Below are 16,150 nucleotides of genomic sequence, written 5' to 3'. Positions count from 1 at the left end.
ATGCTAATGGAAGCATGGAAGTCTTAACAACGAGCACCAACCCTTTCTACAGACCTGAGAACAATCAACATATAATCACAACTTTAGCATGCAGTGACATATATAACATTTCTTAAATACAAAGAAAAAGATACAAAGAAAACAAGGTACAAAATACAACAAAAATGAGTGCAATGTTATGTTTTAGTCTGTACACATTATTTTGCAAAGCGTTCTACAATGGTTTGCGTCTTTGGATAAATGTTATTTGAGGTCATTTATATACAGCCAAGACATACAAGAACATAAAGAGAGAAACCATTGGAAGAAAACAGCCTTTGTGCCATGTTTCGCTAGTTTAATGGATGGATACAAAAATGTCAGAATATATTGTCTTGGTCTGACCATTGGAGTGCAAGGGCCTCGGTGTTGCTAAGCAACACCCTTGATCCTGTAATAAATGAATGGGTTCATCAGTAGGCCCTTTGATAGTAAGGCCTGCTGCACTAGAAAACAAGCAGCCCAAATTCCTCCACATTATAATGGCAGCCAACACTATCCTTGATCTATTCAAACAGTGGATTCAAAGTGTTACTGTTTCAGATTCTGCATGAGCTACTTTGCATCTTCCAATTTTGCAAGACAGATTTCTTACAACGAGCAAGAATAGCTAGTGTGTAAATGCAAAGGAATCTTAACTCTAAAGACTGAGAATCACTCAGTCCCAGTCTGGAGGGTGCCAGGGCTCAGTCAATATATGCAATGCTAATGAAGGACTATATCGCATTCTCTGAATATTTATATCCCAACACAAATTACATTCTCTTTAAAATTACACATTTAGACATAGGACTTTAAGTCATTTTAAGGGATATGACAGAGTATGAAGAGAATGCACTGCTACAGCATCTTTCTCATAAACCTCACAAAAGCTCATTTGATCACAAATGGATAAATGATGCCCCGAAGCAGCAGGAGGAATCCAGCACAGACTCTGAAGCAGCCCGGGGAAAGACCTTAAGCCCCATCATTTGACAAGGGATTTGGGGCCAGAGATGTGGGGGTGAAACCTGCATGTGTAGTGAAGGGGGTGGAGGTTTGCTGGGGCTCATCATGTAATGTCCTGAGGTCCTAGCTTAGATTGTTTTTCCTCTCTCTCAGATCCATTAGGGCAGAGCTAAGGGGGGCATTAGGGCAGAGCTAAGGGGGGCATTAGGGCAGAACTAAGGGGGGCATTAGGGCAGAGCGAAGATTGCACTGCTTTTATTTGACATTATGAAAAAAGCATTTACATTTGTTCAGTTTTGGTTAGCACACGGATTTGGATTTGCACTTGTACTTGTGAGTGATGTTGTCTCACTTTGTGGGTTGCCTCTTTTCTGTCTTGCAATTTTTTCACAAGAGGTGTTTGTGGCATTTACATGAACAGAAATACCTTCTGCAAGTTTGGAATGTATTCTTAGTCAGAAAAATGACACAAAAGCTGCTACTCCAAGCGAATGCACACTGAAATATATACAGTACATTTGTATTTTTGTTGGTCTTTTTCAGATGTTCTTCTTAAAGTAACGCTGTGAGTATTTGCAGTGGCATCATACAAACATGAAAAATGAAAGAGAGAAAAGAAAAGGTGCAGTTCGAGCATGCAGCATGTTAGGCGTCTATATACAAGTATCTATGCGTAAGCGTGAATTGTACCTTGCACTCATCTACTACGACTGAATTGTGAGCGGCATACTGGACGCACTGGTTGGAGTTGTTTTCGTGGTGGTTCTTGAGGTCATCATAGTAGGACGAGGTCTTGTTCATCATCTCGATGTCGCCCGACTTGCCATGTGTAGCGTCCAGCTCATCCAGCTCAGCCTTGGACAGGTGGTACACGATACCCGCGCCATACGAGTCTCCCACCACATTCACCGAGGTACGGAACCGGTCCCTGGGATAGGAAACAGGAATGGTTGGGAATTGGTGTATTGTGTTGTGTGGAGATAAAAACAAAATGGTTTGGATAGGGGTAGAACAAATTTAAATAACAATCATTGAAAGCATGGTGTACATACACTGACTGTACCAAACATTAAGGACACCTTCCTAGTATTCTTAGCTCCCCCTCCTCCCTTCAACCCTCCCTCGCCCTCAGAACAGCATAAATTTGTCGGGGAATGGGCTCTTCAAGGTGTCGGAAGCGGTCCACAGGGATTCTGGCCCATGTTGACTCCAATGCTTCCCACAGTTGTGTCAAGTTGGCTGAATGTCCTTTGGGTAGTGGAACATTCTTCATACACACGGGAAACTGTGAAAAACCCAGCAGCATTGCAGTTCTTGACACAAACGGGTGTGTCTGGCACCCACTACCATACCCCGTTCAAAGGTACTTAAATATTGTCTTGCTCATTCACCCTCTGAATGGCACACATACACAATCCATGTCTTAATTGTCACAAAACTTAAAAATCATTCTTTAACCCGTGTCCTCCCCTTCATCTACACGGATTGAAGAGGATTTAGTGACATCAATAAGTGATCATAACTTTCGCCTGGATTCACCTGGTCATATGTCATGGAAAGAGCAGATGTCCTTGATGTTTTGTATACAGTACTCAGTGTATACAATAAGCTCATTTGACCTTGAATGCATATGACTACATGCACTTGGTTCTGAGTCACTATCAATGCAGATCAACTTACAGGAGCCAGTCAACAGCAACCAGCAGACTGATGTCCTGAGTTGGCAGGCCGACTGCAGTGAGGATTAGAAGCATAGTCACCAGTCCAGCACTGGGAATACTGGCCGCACCAACACTGGCCAGGGTAGCTGTCAGACTGCATGGGGAGAAAGAGAGGCAAGAGAGAAACAACTTAACCTGTTGAACCTATGGGGGCGCTGTGTCATTGTTGGATAAAAAGACGTGCCCGTTTTAAGCGCAATATTTTGTCACGAAAAGATGCTCGACTATGCATGGAATTGACAGCCTTGGAAAGACACAACTCGGACGTCTCCAAAACTGCAAAGATATTATCTGTACGTGCCCCAGAACTAATGCAACAGGCGAAACCAAGATGAAGTTTCATACAGGAAATGCCCCGGATTCTGAAGGCGCTGTGTTCCAATGTCTCCTTATATGGCTGTGAATGCGCCAGGAATGAGCCTGCGCTTTCTGTCTATTCCCCGAGATGTCTGCAGCATTGTGACTTGTTTGTAGGCATATCATTGGAAGATTGACCATAAGAGACTACATTTACCTGGTGTCCCGCCCGGTGTCCTGTGTGCGTAATCTGTAGGTCCATGCGCGTTCCATTTCTTCAGAATTGAAAGTAAACTGCCACGATGGATTTTATCGTCGATAGATATGTGAAAAACACCTTGAGGATTGATTCTAAACATCGTTTGCCATGTTTCTGTCGATATTATGGAGTTAATTTGGAAAAATGTTCGCGTTTTAATTACTTTTTTTTTTTTTTTCTTACCCAAACGCGATGAACAAAACGGAGCGATTAGTCGACACAAATAATATTTTTTGTAAAAACGGAACATTTGCTATCTAACAGAGTCTCCTCATTGAAAACATCTGAAGTTCTTCAAAGGTAAATTATTTTATTTGAATACTTTTCTGTTTTTTGTGGAAAATGTTGCATGCTGAATGCTAGGCTTAATGCAATGCTAGGCTATCAATACTCTTACACAAATGCTTGTTTAGCTATGGTTCAAAAGCATATTTTGAAAATCTGAGATGACAGTGTTGTTAACAAAAGGCTAAGCTTGAGAGCAAATAGATTAATTTCATTTCATTTGCGATTTTCATGAATAGTTAACGTTGTGTTATGCTAATGAGCTTGCTGATAGATTTACACAATCCTGGATACAGGGGTTTTTTCGTAGCTAAACGTGACGCAGAAAACGGAGCGATTTGTCCTAAACAAATAATCTTTCAGGAAAAACTGAACATTTGCTATCTGAGAGTCTCCTCATTTTAAACATCTGAAGTTCTTCAAAGGTAAATGATTTTATTTGAATGCTTTTCTGTTTTTTTGTGTAAATGTTGCCTGCTGAATGCTAATGCTAAATGCTACGCTAAATGCTACGTTAGCTATCAATACTGTTACACAAATGCTTGTTTTGCAATGGTTGAGAAGCATATTTTGAAAATCTGAGATGACAGTGTTGTTAACAAAAGGCTAAGCTTGAGAGCAAATAGATTAATTTCATTTCATTTGCGATTTTCATGAATAGTTAACGTTGCGTTATGGTAATGAGCTTGAGGCTGTAGTCACGATACCGGATCCGGGATGGCTCGACGCAAGAAGTTAATGGTTAAAATTGCTCTACAGATTAAGTTCAAAGGCCAAGGACTATCTTAATTAATTACAGAGCTAATGGGTACAGCTACTTCATGAAACACTTTGAGACTGAGTTGGTGTGACTATAACAATAATATAGTGACTTAGGATATTGGGACTGGCATCACAGATTGTGTGCTCAGTTCCTGCATGATCCATTAACACATAACTATGTATGCTAAATGTACGTGTCTTTGAATAATAGTGTCCGCTAAATGTAACGTCATGTTTATGTCATTACTTACATTAAGAAGGTAGGCAGTGAAACTCCCACCCTGATCAGAAAATATGTTCAATGGCAGTCCCTACCTGACAGTGACGATCTGACCAGCATCCAGGTAGATGTTGTTCATCTGGGCGATAAAGATGGCTGCCACGGCCTCGTAGAGGGCGGTTCCGTCCATGTTGATGGTAGCGCCGACAGGGAGCACGAAACGGGTGACTCTCTTATCGATGCCCAAGTTTTCCTCCAGGCAACGGAAGGTGACAGGCAGTGTACCAGCACTGACAGAGACAAACAGAGGCACAGTAGGAGAGAGTAATGCTGTTGCATACAGTATATTCCACAACATTCAGCACAGATATGAAAGATTTGACAGATTTAACCAGTTATGCATTAGGGGGCGCTATTAACATTTTTGGATGAAAAACGTTCCCATTTTAAACAAGATATTTTGTCACGAAAAGATGCTCGACTATGCATATAATTGACAGCTTTGGAAAGAAAACACTCTGACATTTCCAAAACTGCAAAGATATTGTCTGTGAGTGCCACAGAACTAATGCTACAGGCAAAACCAAGATGAAATTTCATACAGGAAGTGCGCCAGATTTTGAATGCGCTGTGTTCCAATGTCTCCTTATATGACTGTGAATGCGCCAGGAATGAGCCTACACTTTCTGTCGTTTCCCCAAGGTGTCTGCAGCATTGTGACGTATTTGTAGGCAAATCATTGGAAGATTGACCTTAAGAGACTACATCTACCAGGTGTCTGCTTGGGGTCCTCCGTTGCAATTATTGCGTAATCTCCACCTGCGTGTATTTTTCGTTTGCCTCGAGGAGAAACACAGCTGCCACGAATGATTTATCATCGAATAAATATGTGAAAAACACCTTGAGGATTGATTCTAAACAACGTTTGCCATGTTTCTGTCGATATTATGGAGTTAATTTGGTAAAAAGTTCGGCGTTGTAGAGACTGCATTTTCAGATTTTTTTCTTAGCCAAACGTGATGAACAAAACGGAGCGATTTCTCCTACACAAGTAATCGTTTTGGAAAAACTGAACATTTGCTATCTAACTGAGAGTCTCCTCATTGAAAACATCCAAAGTTCTTCAAAGGTAAATTATTTTTTTGAATGCTTTTCTGGTTTTTGTGAAAATGTTGCCTGCTGCCAGCACAGCCTAGCATAGCATTATGCTATGCTAAACTTACACAAATGCTTGTCTAGCGTTGGCTGTAACGCATATTTTGAAAATCTGAGATGACAGTGTTATTAACAAAAGGCTAAGCTTGAGAGCAAATATATTTATTTCATTACATTTGCGATTTTCATGAATAGGAAACGTTGCGGTATGGTAATGTGCTTGAGGCTATGATTACGCTCCCGGATACGGGATTGCTCATCGCTAGAGGTTAATACTTTTCTATATAAGGTTATCTGTACATTTACAGTGACAGCAGTTAGATAGCGTAAATAGTGAGGCATCCATGTTTGTGGCCCTTGCCTGGAGGCTGTCCCCAAGGCAGTGATCCAGGCCTGGAAGATGCCCATGAAGAAGGTGTAGGGGTTTTTCCTGACAATGGCAAAGTAGATGGCAGGCAGGAAGATGGCTCCGTGGATGATCAAGCCCACAATCACAGTCACCATGTACATCCCCAGCTGCCTAGCAACCACCTCCAGGTCATCAATGGAGATGATCTTACCACAGATCAGGCAGCAGATACCGAAGGGAGAGTACCTAGGGGCAGAGGAGAGGTTTAACAATATATACATTCTGATGAGAAAGATGTATCCATCTCAGTCAACGTCTACAATATATGCCAGATTATCAAATGTAGATGTACAAACACTCTTGAAGTGGACGCACATGTCTATGACTAGCACAAGTTCATACAGAATGTGCTTGAAAGGCTAAAGCTCTTTTACCACATGATCATGATAACCAGGTTCATAACAATCTCGTTGAGGATGTTGAAGAACTCCAGCATGAGCTTGGCCCTCTCTCCCATCTTCCCCATGCAGATGCCGAAGGCAATGAAGAAGCCAATCACTCCTGCATCACACAATCAGGAGAGAGAATCACAGCTGGGAATGAGTAGAGTAAATGGGCTCACAGAGAGATATGGAGAGAGAGGATCCTAGTGAATGGAGAATCTATTTTTATGACGAAGAACAAAAATATGACACAGTTAGTGAGGCAGAATGGGCTGCACCCAGGGTTCCGTTGAGGTGTGATATGATGCGATGCACTGGGTTTATTCTCAGACAAAGTAAAGACAATTTAAAAGTGCTGTTTCTTTCAGTTGGGCGGTTGTAGAAACAATTGCGACCTGGTCCAAAAGAGAAGCCGCCATACCTAACACGTTCATGCCACTCTTGAACTGGAGGGACTTCTTGATGATGAACTCAGGCTCCTTGGTGGCGTTGGACAGGAGGCCCTCCAAGGTGGTGGTGGCATTGATGTCTTCCTCAATCACCTTCTCCACCTTCTTAGTTACCGTTTGGATCTGAGGTTGGACAAGAGAAGACAGACAAGTCTTTAATATCTTATATCTCAATCCATCTTAACTTTTGGTAACTAGCATTAAGGAAGCAAAGATAAAATGTGTTCTTCATATAACTGAATCGTTCTGGGAGTGCCTCACCCAGGCCATTATTGACTCGCCTGGTTAAATATTTCTGGGTGTTTTAGTGTACTGTACCTGTTGGAAGCAGGCCTGCACCAGGTTCTCAGGGAACAGGTTCCTGATGAGGTCAAAGAAGGCATCCAGGCTGGACACATCATCATGCTTTTGGCCATCTCCCAGCTGCTCCTTCATCTTGGGGTTTCCAGGGTGTATGACCAGCACTAGGATGACTCCCAGCACTGCAGCAATCACCGTGGTGGACATGTAGTAGACCATTGCCCTGGTGCCCAGGCGACCGCTAGACTTGGCATCTAGCCCAGCCAGACCTGCAGCCAAAACAAGCATTTTTAGGCCTTGCATTTTTCCTCTATTGTATCTAATATGTGTTGATATAGAGGTGTGAAATAAGTGTACTAAGTTACTTTGAAGTGCTAATAGTGAAAGACGATGATTGATACTGTGGCAATTAATAAATAATAAACTGTATTTAAAAAAACGAAATGTTTTATATCGGCAATAAAATATTGGTCTATAGTTACTGTATATATTAGGAGAAACAGCAGTTCTCTCTCTTCTGTTGAACCCATGACTCTACCATACTGTACCTGTGATTAAGCTGGAGATGATGAGAGGCAGGATCAACATCTTTAGCATCCTCATCAGGATGTCTCCAGGGAACGCAATCACCATGACGATGTCTGGGTGGATGGGAGAGGCATAACGAAGCAGCATCCCAGACACAGCCCCCAGAATCACACCTGGAGAACGAAAGGGGGAAGAGGGGGTCAGTTGCTATGAAGAGGTGTGAAAAAAATGCTGTGTCTGGGAATGAGAGAAACACCATAAGACGAGAGGGGAACCAATGCTAAAGAGAGACCAGAGACAGAGCAGTTCAGAGAGAGGAGAGCAGTGTTCATAACAAACATAGGCACCTATTGCCTTCCCTGCTCTAACTCAGAGGCCAGCCAAGGAGTTGAGAGCAGGTAGGATTGGAAAGTGACCCTAGAGTGGTCTGTCTGGTTACTTTGTGAGAAGGTCTGGGATAACATGGGGACTTTCTCCATTTAGAAAACGTTTTGTTATTCTGTGTGGAGAGAGTTTGGAAATAACAAGAATGATTTCCAAATGGGTCTTGCTTATGAGAAAAAGCGATCTATAAGAAGATTGACAGTGTCACGACTTCCACTGAAGTCGGCTCCTCTCCTTGTTCGGGCGGCGTTCGGCGATCGACGTCACCGGCTTTCTAGCCATCGCCGCTCCATTTTTCATATATCCATTTGTCTTGTCTGGTTTTCATACACACCTGGTTTTCATTTCCCCAATCAATCTAATTATATTTAACCCTCTGTTTCCCATCATGTTTTGTGTGTAATTGTTTTCATGTCATACAATGTTCTTTCGGACTTGACTTTATTGTTCCGTGTTTTTGAGCGCATTTGTTTTGTTGTGCTCCCGTTTTGGGATTTAAATAAAGTGCGCTTTATTTATCGTACTCTGCTCTCCTGCATCTGACTTCGCCTTTAGACACACCTTGACAGACAGATCATAACAATATTTCATTTCCATAGGTCTGCCTTAAATCACTGCTTCTTGTTGCATATTAATTCATCAGTCTGGAACTGGTTATGAGTGGATGTGGATTACATGCCATGTATAGGGGCCATTGGGTAGTGGTGGATGGGGGACATAAAACAGTCTCAGTGTGAAAGAGGTTGATTTAGTCTGATCAGGGATTAAGAGGAGATCACTTTGAAGGGAGAGGAGCTTCAGACAGAGATAGGTTCCTACAGTGCAGGAGGAACATCTATATTCCCTCTGGAGATGGCAGATTCTCTAGGAAACAGTCAGTTAGCATCAGAGTTGGATAGTAACTCTTACTATACTCCAGTATATGGAGGTCTATAACCAAGGGGAATTCTGAGGGAAAAAATGACACTCTCCTCTGATCCTATCCTGGCCCTGACTATATAACTATGTGCCCTAAACCCCACCTGACCTCAAATGCTTCCCATAGCTCAACCTTGATTAACATCCCTAACCCACTCTCCAAATCCCATCTACATGTACACCACCGTTCAAAAGATGGGGTCACTTAGAAATGTCCTTGTTTTCCATGAAAACATACATGATATTAGTTACAAAATGAAAAGGAAATATAGTTAAGACGTTGACAAGGTTATATAATAATGATTTTTAATTGAAATAATAATTGTGTCCTTCAAATTTTGCTTTTGTAACGGCTGTTGGAAGGAGAAGGTGTGGACCAAAGCCCAGCGTGGGAAGTGTTCGTGATTATTTATTAAAAAAAACTGAACACTGAGACAAAATAACTAAATGTAACAACATGAAACAGTTCTGTCTGGTGAAGACACAAAAACAGAAAACAACTACCCACAAGACACAGGCTACCTAAGTATGGTTCTCAATCAGAGACAACGAAAGACAGCTGCCTCTGATTGAGAACCACACCAGGCCAAACACACAGAAATAGAAAACATAGAACACTTAAACATAGAATGCCCACCCCAACTCACACCCTGACCAAACCAAAATAGAGACATAAAAAGGATCTCTAAGGTCAGGGCGTGACAGCTTTTGTCAAAGAATCGTCCATTTGCAGCAATTACAGCCTTGCAGACCTTTTGCATTCTAGTTGTGAATTTGTTGAGGTAACCTGAAGCACCTCCCACAAGTTGGATTGGCTTGACACTACTTATGTAGCATATGGTCAAGCTGCTCCCACAACAGCTCAATAGGGTTGAGATCCGTTTACTGTGCTGGCCACTCCATTATAGACATATTACCAGCTGACTGCTTCTTCCCTAAATAGTTCTTGCATAGTTTGGAGCTGTGCTTTGGGTCATTGTCATGTTGTAGGAGGAAATTGGCTCCAATTAAGCTCTGTCAACAGGGTATGGCATGGCATTGGAAAATGGAGTGAAAGCTTTCCTTCTTTAAGATCCCTTTTACCCTGTACAAATCTCCCACTTTACCACCACTAAAGCACCCCCAGACCATCACATTGCCTCCACCATGCTTGACAGATGGCGTCAAGCACTCCTCCAGCATCTTTTAATTTGTCTGCGTCTCATGAATGTTCTTCTTTGTGATCTGAACACCTCAAACTTAGATGTGTCTGTCCATAACACTTTTTTCCAATATTCATCTGTCCAGTGTCTGTGTTCTTTTGTCTATCCTATTCTTATTGGCCAGTCTGAGATATGGCTTAACCTTTGCATCTCTGCCTAGAAGGCCAGCATCCCGGAGTCGCCTCTTCACTGTTTATTTATTTATTTATTTATTTTTATTTCACCTTTATTTAACCAGGTAGGCAAGTTGAGAACAAGTTCTCATTGACTATTGCGACCTGGCCAAGATAAAGCAAAGCAGTTCGACACATACAATGACACAGAGTTACACATGGAGTAAAACAAACATACAGTCAATAATACAGTATAAACAGTATAAACATGTGAGCAAATGAGGTGAGATAAGGGAGGTAAAGGCAAAAAAAGGCCATGTTGGCAAAGTAAATACAATATACCAAGTAAAACACTGGAATGGTAGATTTGCAGTGGAAGAATGTGCAAAGTAGAAATAATGGGGTGCAAAGGAGCAAAATAAATAAATAAAATAAATACAGTAGGGAAAGAGGTAGTTGTTTGGGCTAAATTATAGGTGGGCTATGTACAGGTGCAGTAATCTGTGAGCTGCTCTGACAGTTGGTGCTTAAAGCTAGTGAGGGAGATAAGTGTTTCCAGTTTAAGAGATTATTGTAGTTCGTTCCAGTCATTGGCAACAGAGAACTGGAAGGAGAGGCAGCCAAATAAATAATTGGTTTTGGGGGTGACCAGAGAGATATACCTGCTGGAGCGTGTGCTACAGGTGGGTGATGCTATGGTGACCAGCGAGCTGAGATAAGGGGGGACTTTACCTAGCAGGGTCTTGTAGATGACATGGAGCCAGTGGGTTTGGCGACGAGTATGAAGTGAGGGCCAGCCAACGAGAGCGTACAGGTCGCAATGGTGGGTGACAAAACGGATTGCACTGTGATAGACTGCATCCAATTTGTTGAGTAGGGTATTTGAGGCTATTTTGTAAATGACATCGCCGAAGTCGAGGATTGGTAGGATGCAGAACGCCATAGGATGTTTTTGCGATGGTTAAGGGCAGTCAGGTTCTACATTTCTTGAATGGGGCATGCTTATTTAAGATGGTTAGGAAGGCATAAAAAAAACAGGCATCCTCTACTGATGGGATGAGATCAATATCCTTCCAGGATACCCCGGCAAGGTCGATTAGAAAGGCCTGCTCGCTGAAGTGTTTCAGGGAGCGTTTGACAGTGATGAGTGGAGGTCGTTGGACCGCTGACCCATTACGGATGCAGGCAATGAGGCAGTGATCGCTGAGATCTTGGTTGAAGACAGCAGAGTTGTATTTAGAGGGCAAGTTGGTTAGGATGATATCTATGAGGGTGCCCGTGTTTAAGGCTTTGGGGAGGTACCTGGTAGGTTCATTGATAATTTGTGTGAGATTGAGGGCACCAAGCTTAGATTGTAGGATGGCTGAGGTGTTAAGCATGTTCCAGTTTAGGTCGCCTAGCAGCACGAGCTCTGATAGATGGGGGGCAATCAGTTCACATATGGTGTCCAGAGCACAGTTGGGGGCAGAGGGTGGTCTATATCACGCGGCAACGGTGAGAGACTTGTTTTTAGAGAGGTGGATTTTAAAAGTAGAAGTTCAAATTGTTTGGGTACAGACCTGGATAGTAGGACAAAACTCTGCAGGCTATCTTTGCAGTAGATTGCAACACCACCCCCTTTGGCAGTTCTATCTTGTCTGAAAATGTTGTAGTTTGGGATGAAAATTTCAGAATTTTTGGTGGTCTTCCTAAGCCAGGATTCACACACAGCTAGAACATCCGGGTTATCAGAGTGTGCTAAAGCAGTGAATAAAACAAACTTAGGGAGGAGGCTTCTAATGTTAACATGCATGAAACCAAGGCTATTACGGTTACAGAAATCATCAAAAGAAAGCGCCTGGGCAATAGGAGTGGAGCTAGGCACTGCAGGGCCTGGATTCACCTCTACATCGCCAGAGGATCAGAGTAGGAGTAGGATAAGGGTACGGCTAAAAGCAATAAGAATTGGTCGTCTAGAACGTCTGGAACAGAGAGTAAAAGGAGGTTTCTGGGGGCGATAAAATAGCTTCAAGGTATAATGTACAGACAAAGGTATGGTAGGATGTGAATACAGTGGAGGTAAACCTAGGTATTAAGTGATGATGAGAGAGATATTGTCTCTAGAAACATCATTGAAACCAGGCGATGTGTGGGTGGTGGAACTAATAGGTTGGATAAGGTATAGTGAGCAGGCCTAGAGGCTCTACAGTGAAATAAGCCAATAAACACTAACCAGAACAGCAGTGGACAAGGCATATTGACATTAAGGTGAGGCATGCTTAGTCGAGTGATCAAAAGAGTCCAGTGAGTAGTGAGGTTGGTTGGGGTCACGGCGATTCAGACAGCTAGCCGGGCCATCGGTAGCAAGCTAGCATAGGATGGAGGTCTGTTTTTAGCCACCTTGTGCGTTTCCGTCGGTAGGATTAGTGGGGTTCCGTGTGGTAGAGGGGATCAATCCAATTCGCAAAAAAACCCCAATAGATATAGTTATAGGAGGCCCAATAAAAAAATTAAAAATAAAATAATTTAAAAAAATTGTCCGATAGGTCTATTCAGATAGCAGCCGATAAGACAGCTAACGATTAGCGGACCGCAGATGGGCATTCAGGTAACGTCGCTACGGAGGAGCCAGCCGGATAACTCCCTCGGGTAGATAACGTCGGTAGTCCAGTTGCGAAGGCCCAGTGGGGCTCTGCGTTGGCAGAAAAACGGGTCCGTATAGGTGATTATAGCCCAGGAGTGACTGATGGAACTCTTCAGCTGGCTAGCTCCGGAATAATTGATGTTTGCTCCGGAATCGACGTAAGCCGATAGTCACACGGATAGCAGCTAGCTAGCTGCGAGATCCAGGTACAAATGTCCAGAGTTAGCGGTTGAAATCCGGGGACATGGAGAGAAAAATAGGTACGGTATGTTCCGGTCCGAGCCGCGCCGTACAAAACTGGCGATAGATTTTCGAGCTAAAGGATAGCTGATGACCACAAACCGTGGTTAGCTGAATACTAACGATTAGCCAGTAAAGAAGCTAACTAGCTTCTGATTACCTTCTGGTTAGCTTCAGGCTAGCTTCTGGCTAGCCTGAATGGAGGATTACAGATTTGAGGTAAATAATACTTTTTTTTTTATATATATAAATTGGTGAGGCGGGTTGCAGGAGAGTGTTTTGGTGAGTTTATGGAAAATAAAATATATATATAAAAATGTATGCGAGGAAAGTTGTAAATATATATAAATATACGGGACACGACAAGACGAGGACAAAAGACGTCTGACTGCTATGCCATCTTGGTGACAAATAGAACTGTTGACGTAGAGACTGGTGTTTTGCGGGTACTATTTAATGAAGCTGCCAGTTGAGGACTTGTGAGGCGTCTGTTTCTCAAACTAGACACTCTAATGTACTTGTCCTCTTGCTCAGTTGTGCACCAGTGTCTCCCATTCCTCTTTCTATTCTGGCTAGAGCCAGTTGCACTGTTCTGTCAAGGGAGTAATACACAGCGTTGTACGAGATCTTCAGTTTTTTGGTAATTTCTCGCATGGAACAGCCTTAATTTCTCAGAACAAGAATAGACTGACGAGTTTCAGAAGAAAGTTATTTGTTTCTGGCCATTTTCAGGCTGTAATCAAACACAGAAATGCTTATGCTCCAGACACTCAACTAGTCTAAAGAAAGACAGTTTTTTTGCTTCTTTAATCAGGACAACAGTTTTCAGCAGTGCTAACATAATTGCAAAAGGGTTTTCTAATGATCAAATAGCCTTTTAAAATTATACATTTGGATTAGCTAACACAATGTGCCATTAGAACACAGGAGTGATGGTTGCTGTACGCATATTTAGATATTCCATAAAAAATTGTTTCCAGCTACAACAGTCATTTACAACATTAGCAACCCTCACTGTATTTCTGATCAATGTTATGTTATTTTAATGGACAAAAAATATAGTTTCTTTCAAAAACAAGGACATTTCTAAGTGACCCCAAACCTTTCAATGGTAGTGTATCCTAAACTAGCCCCCAACACCCCAACCTCTCCAGCCATGTCCTTCCACTCCCAACCCCTCCTACCCCTATTCTCCAGAGAGCTGGCATCTGAGTGCTCCTGCCCCCTGTAGCTGTGTCTGCACACTGGCCCTGTGGTCAGTCTCTGTTCCTGTCCCTGGCTCTGTCTCCCTCTGTCCTGCTCAGGCCAGACAAAACTAGGCCCAGACCCCAAACTACCTCCCTAGTAGGAAGCACTTTCTCTGCTACTAGATCCCTGCCAAATATCACAGGCCCTGGGAGGCTGTTTCACAACACAGTCTGCAATACAAACCTTTTAAGCTCACTGATATCTGTAAGCTGTTTTTGATTCAAGCACAGCTTCAGAAACGTAACTTCACCCCGTTGATGCTGTACACCTGCTGGATGAGGAGGGCACTTGTTTTCCTGTGCAGGGAGCATCCTACATCTCTAACCCTCTCTGTGATCGCTAATGATCAATGCCGCTATGGGAGCCGCTATGAGAGTGTTCTGCCAAGTGGTCTGTGATGTACATATTACACATGCTCACACACACAGGAAAGAAGGTTGGGAGAAAGGAAGGAGGGGAAAGAGATATAGAGAGAGATTGTGATATTGTGCTTGGTAAAACAGCTGATGATTGTACTGACCGAGTACAGTGAGCGTGAGCAGCAGGTTCTTGAAAAGAGAAGAGAAGCAGCTGATACACTTGTTCCTGGGCCTGGCCTCGATGGGCTCCAGGTGACTTTCGTGCATCCTCACCTCCACTTGCTTAGGCATGATGCTGGCACTGTGTCAGAGAGAAAGAGGGAGACAGAGAGAGAGAGAAAGTTACTTAAACATGCATAATCTGCATTTGACAGGCCCCCAGTTTGATACATTTACATTACATTTTACATTTAAGTCATTTAGCAGACGCTCTTATCCAGAGCGACTTACAAATTGGTGCGTTCACCTTAAGACATCCAGTGGAACAGCCACTTTACAATAGTGCATCTAAATCTTTTAAGGGGGTGAGAAGGATTACTTTATCCTATCCTAGGTATTCCTGAAAGAGGTGGGGTTTCAGGTGTCTCCGGAAGGTGGTGATTGACTCCGCTGTCCTGGCGTCGTGAGGGAGTTTGTTCCACCATTGGGGGGCCAGAGCAGCGAACAGTTTTGACTGGGCTGCGCGGGAACTGTACTTCCTCAGTGATAGGGAGGCGAGCAGGCCAGAGGTGGATGAACGCAGTGACCTTGTTTGGGTGTAGGGCCTGATCAGAGCCTGGAGGTACTGAGGTGCCGTTCCCCTCACAGCTCCGCAGGCAAGCACCATGGTCTTGTAGCGGATGCGAGCTTCAACTGGAAGCCAGTGGAGAGAGCGGAGGAACGGGGTGACGTGAGAGAACTTGGGAAGGTTGAACACCAGACGGGCTGCGGCGTTCTGGATGAGTTGTAGGGGTTTAATGGCACAGGCAGGGAGCCCAGCCAACAGCGAGTTGCAGTAATCCAGACGGGAGATGACAAGTGCCTGGATTAGGACCTGCGCTGCTTCCTGTGTGAGGCAGGGTCGTACTCTGCGGATGTTGTAGAGCATGAACCTACAAGAACGGGCCACCGCCTTAATGTTAGTTGAGAACGACAGGGTGTTGTCCAGGATCACGCCAAGGTTCTTAGCGCTCTGGGAGGAGGACACAATGGAGTTGTCAACCGTGATGGCGAGATCATGGAACGGGCAGTCCTTCCCCGGGAGGAAGAGCAGCTCCGTCTTGCCGAGGTTCAGCTTGAGGTGGTGATCCGTCATCCACACTGATATGT

The 16,150-nt window shown here is 43.4% G+C and overlaps 1 protein-coding gene across 2 annotated transcripts in view; it reads right to left on the bottom strand.

The window, feature by feature from the left end:
* LOC115109516 (excitatory amino acid transporter 2-like) overlaps positions 1-16,150 on the bottom strand; it is a 48,871-nt gene that overhangs the window by 2,214 nt on the left and 30,507 nt on the right. Inside the window, exons 2-10 of one of the 2 annotated variants that reach the window (XM_029634477.2) lie at positions 15,004-15,143; positions 7,776-7,928; positions 7,246-7,496; positions 6,900-7,050; positions 6,470-6,596; positions 6,048-6,281; positions 4,627-4,821; positions 2,668-2,802; positions 1,678-1,915 (exon numbers count right to left, since the gene is read on the bottom strand). In XM_029634477.2, coding sequence (XP_029490337.1) covers positions 1,678-1,915; positions 2,668-2,802; positions 4,627-4,821; positions 6,048-6,281; positions 6,470-6,596; positions 6,900-7,050; positions 7,246-7,496; positions 7,776-7,928; positions 15,004-15,133 — 1,614 coding nt within the window. In that variant the 5' untranslated portion in view covers positions 15,134-15,143. The remainder of the gene's footprint in view (positions 1-1,677; positions 1,916-2,667; positions 2,803-4,626; positions 4,822-6,047; positions 6,282-6,469; positions 6,597-6,899; positions 7,051-7,245; positions 7,497-7,775; positions 7,929-15,003; positions 15,144-16,150) is intronic. The other variant, XM_029634478.2, reaches the window with a different exon arrangement.

The sequence above is a fragment of the Oncorhynchus nerka genome, linkage group LG25 (assembly GCF_034236695.1).
Source record: "Oncorhynchus nerka isolate Pitt River linkage group LG25, Oner_Uvic_2.0, whole genome shotgun sequence".
In the NCBI taxonomy this organism is placed as follows: domain Eukaryota; kingdom Metazoa; phylum Chordata; class Actinopteri; order Salmoniformes; family Salmonidae; genus Oncorhynchus; species Oncorhynchus nerka.
Note: the sequence above shows the minus strand (reverse complement) of the source record. Positions and strands in the feature narration are given on the sequence as shown.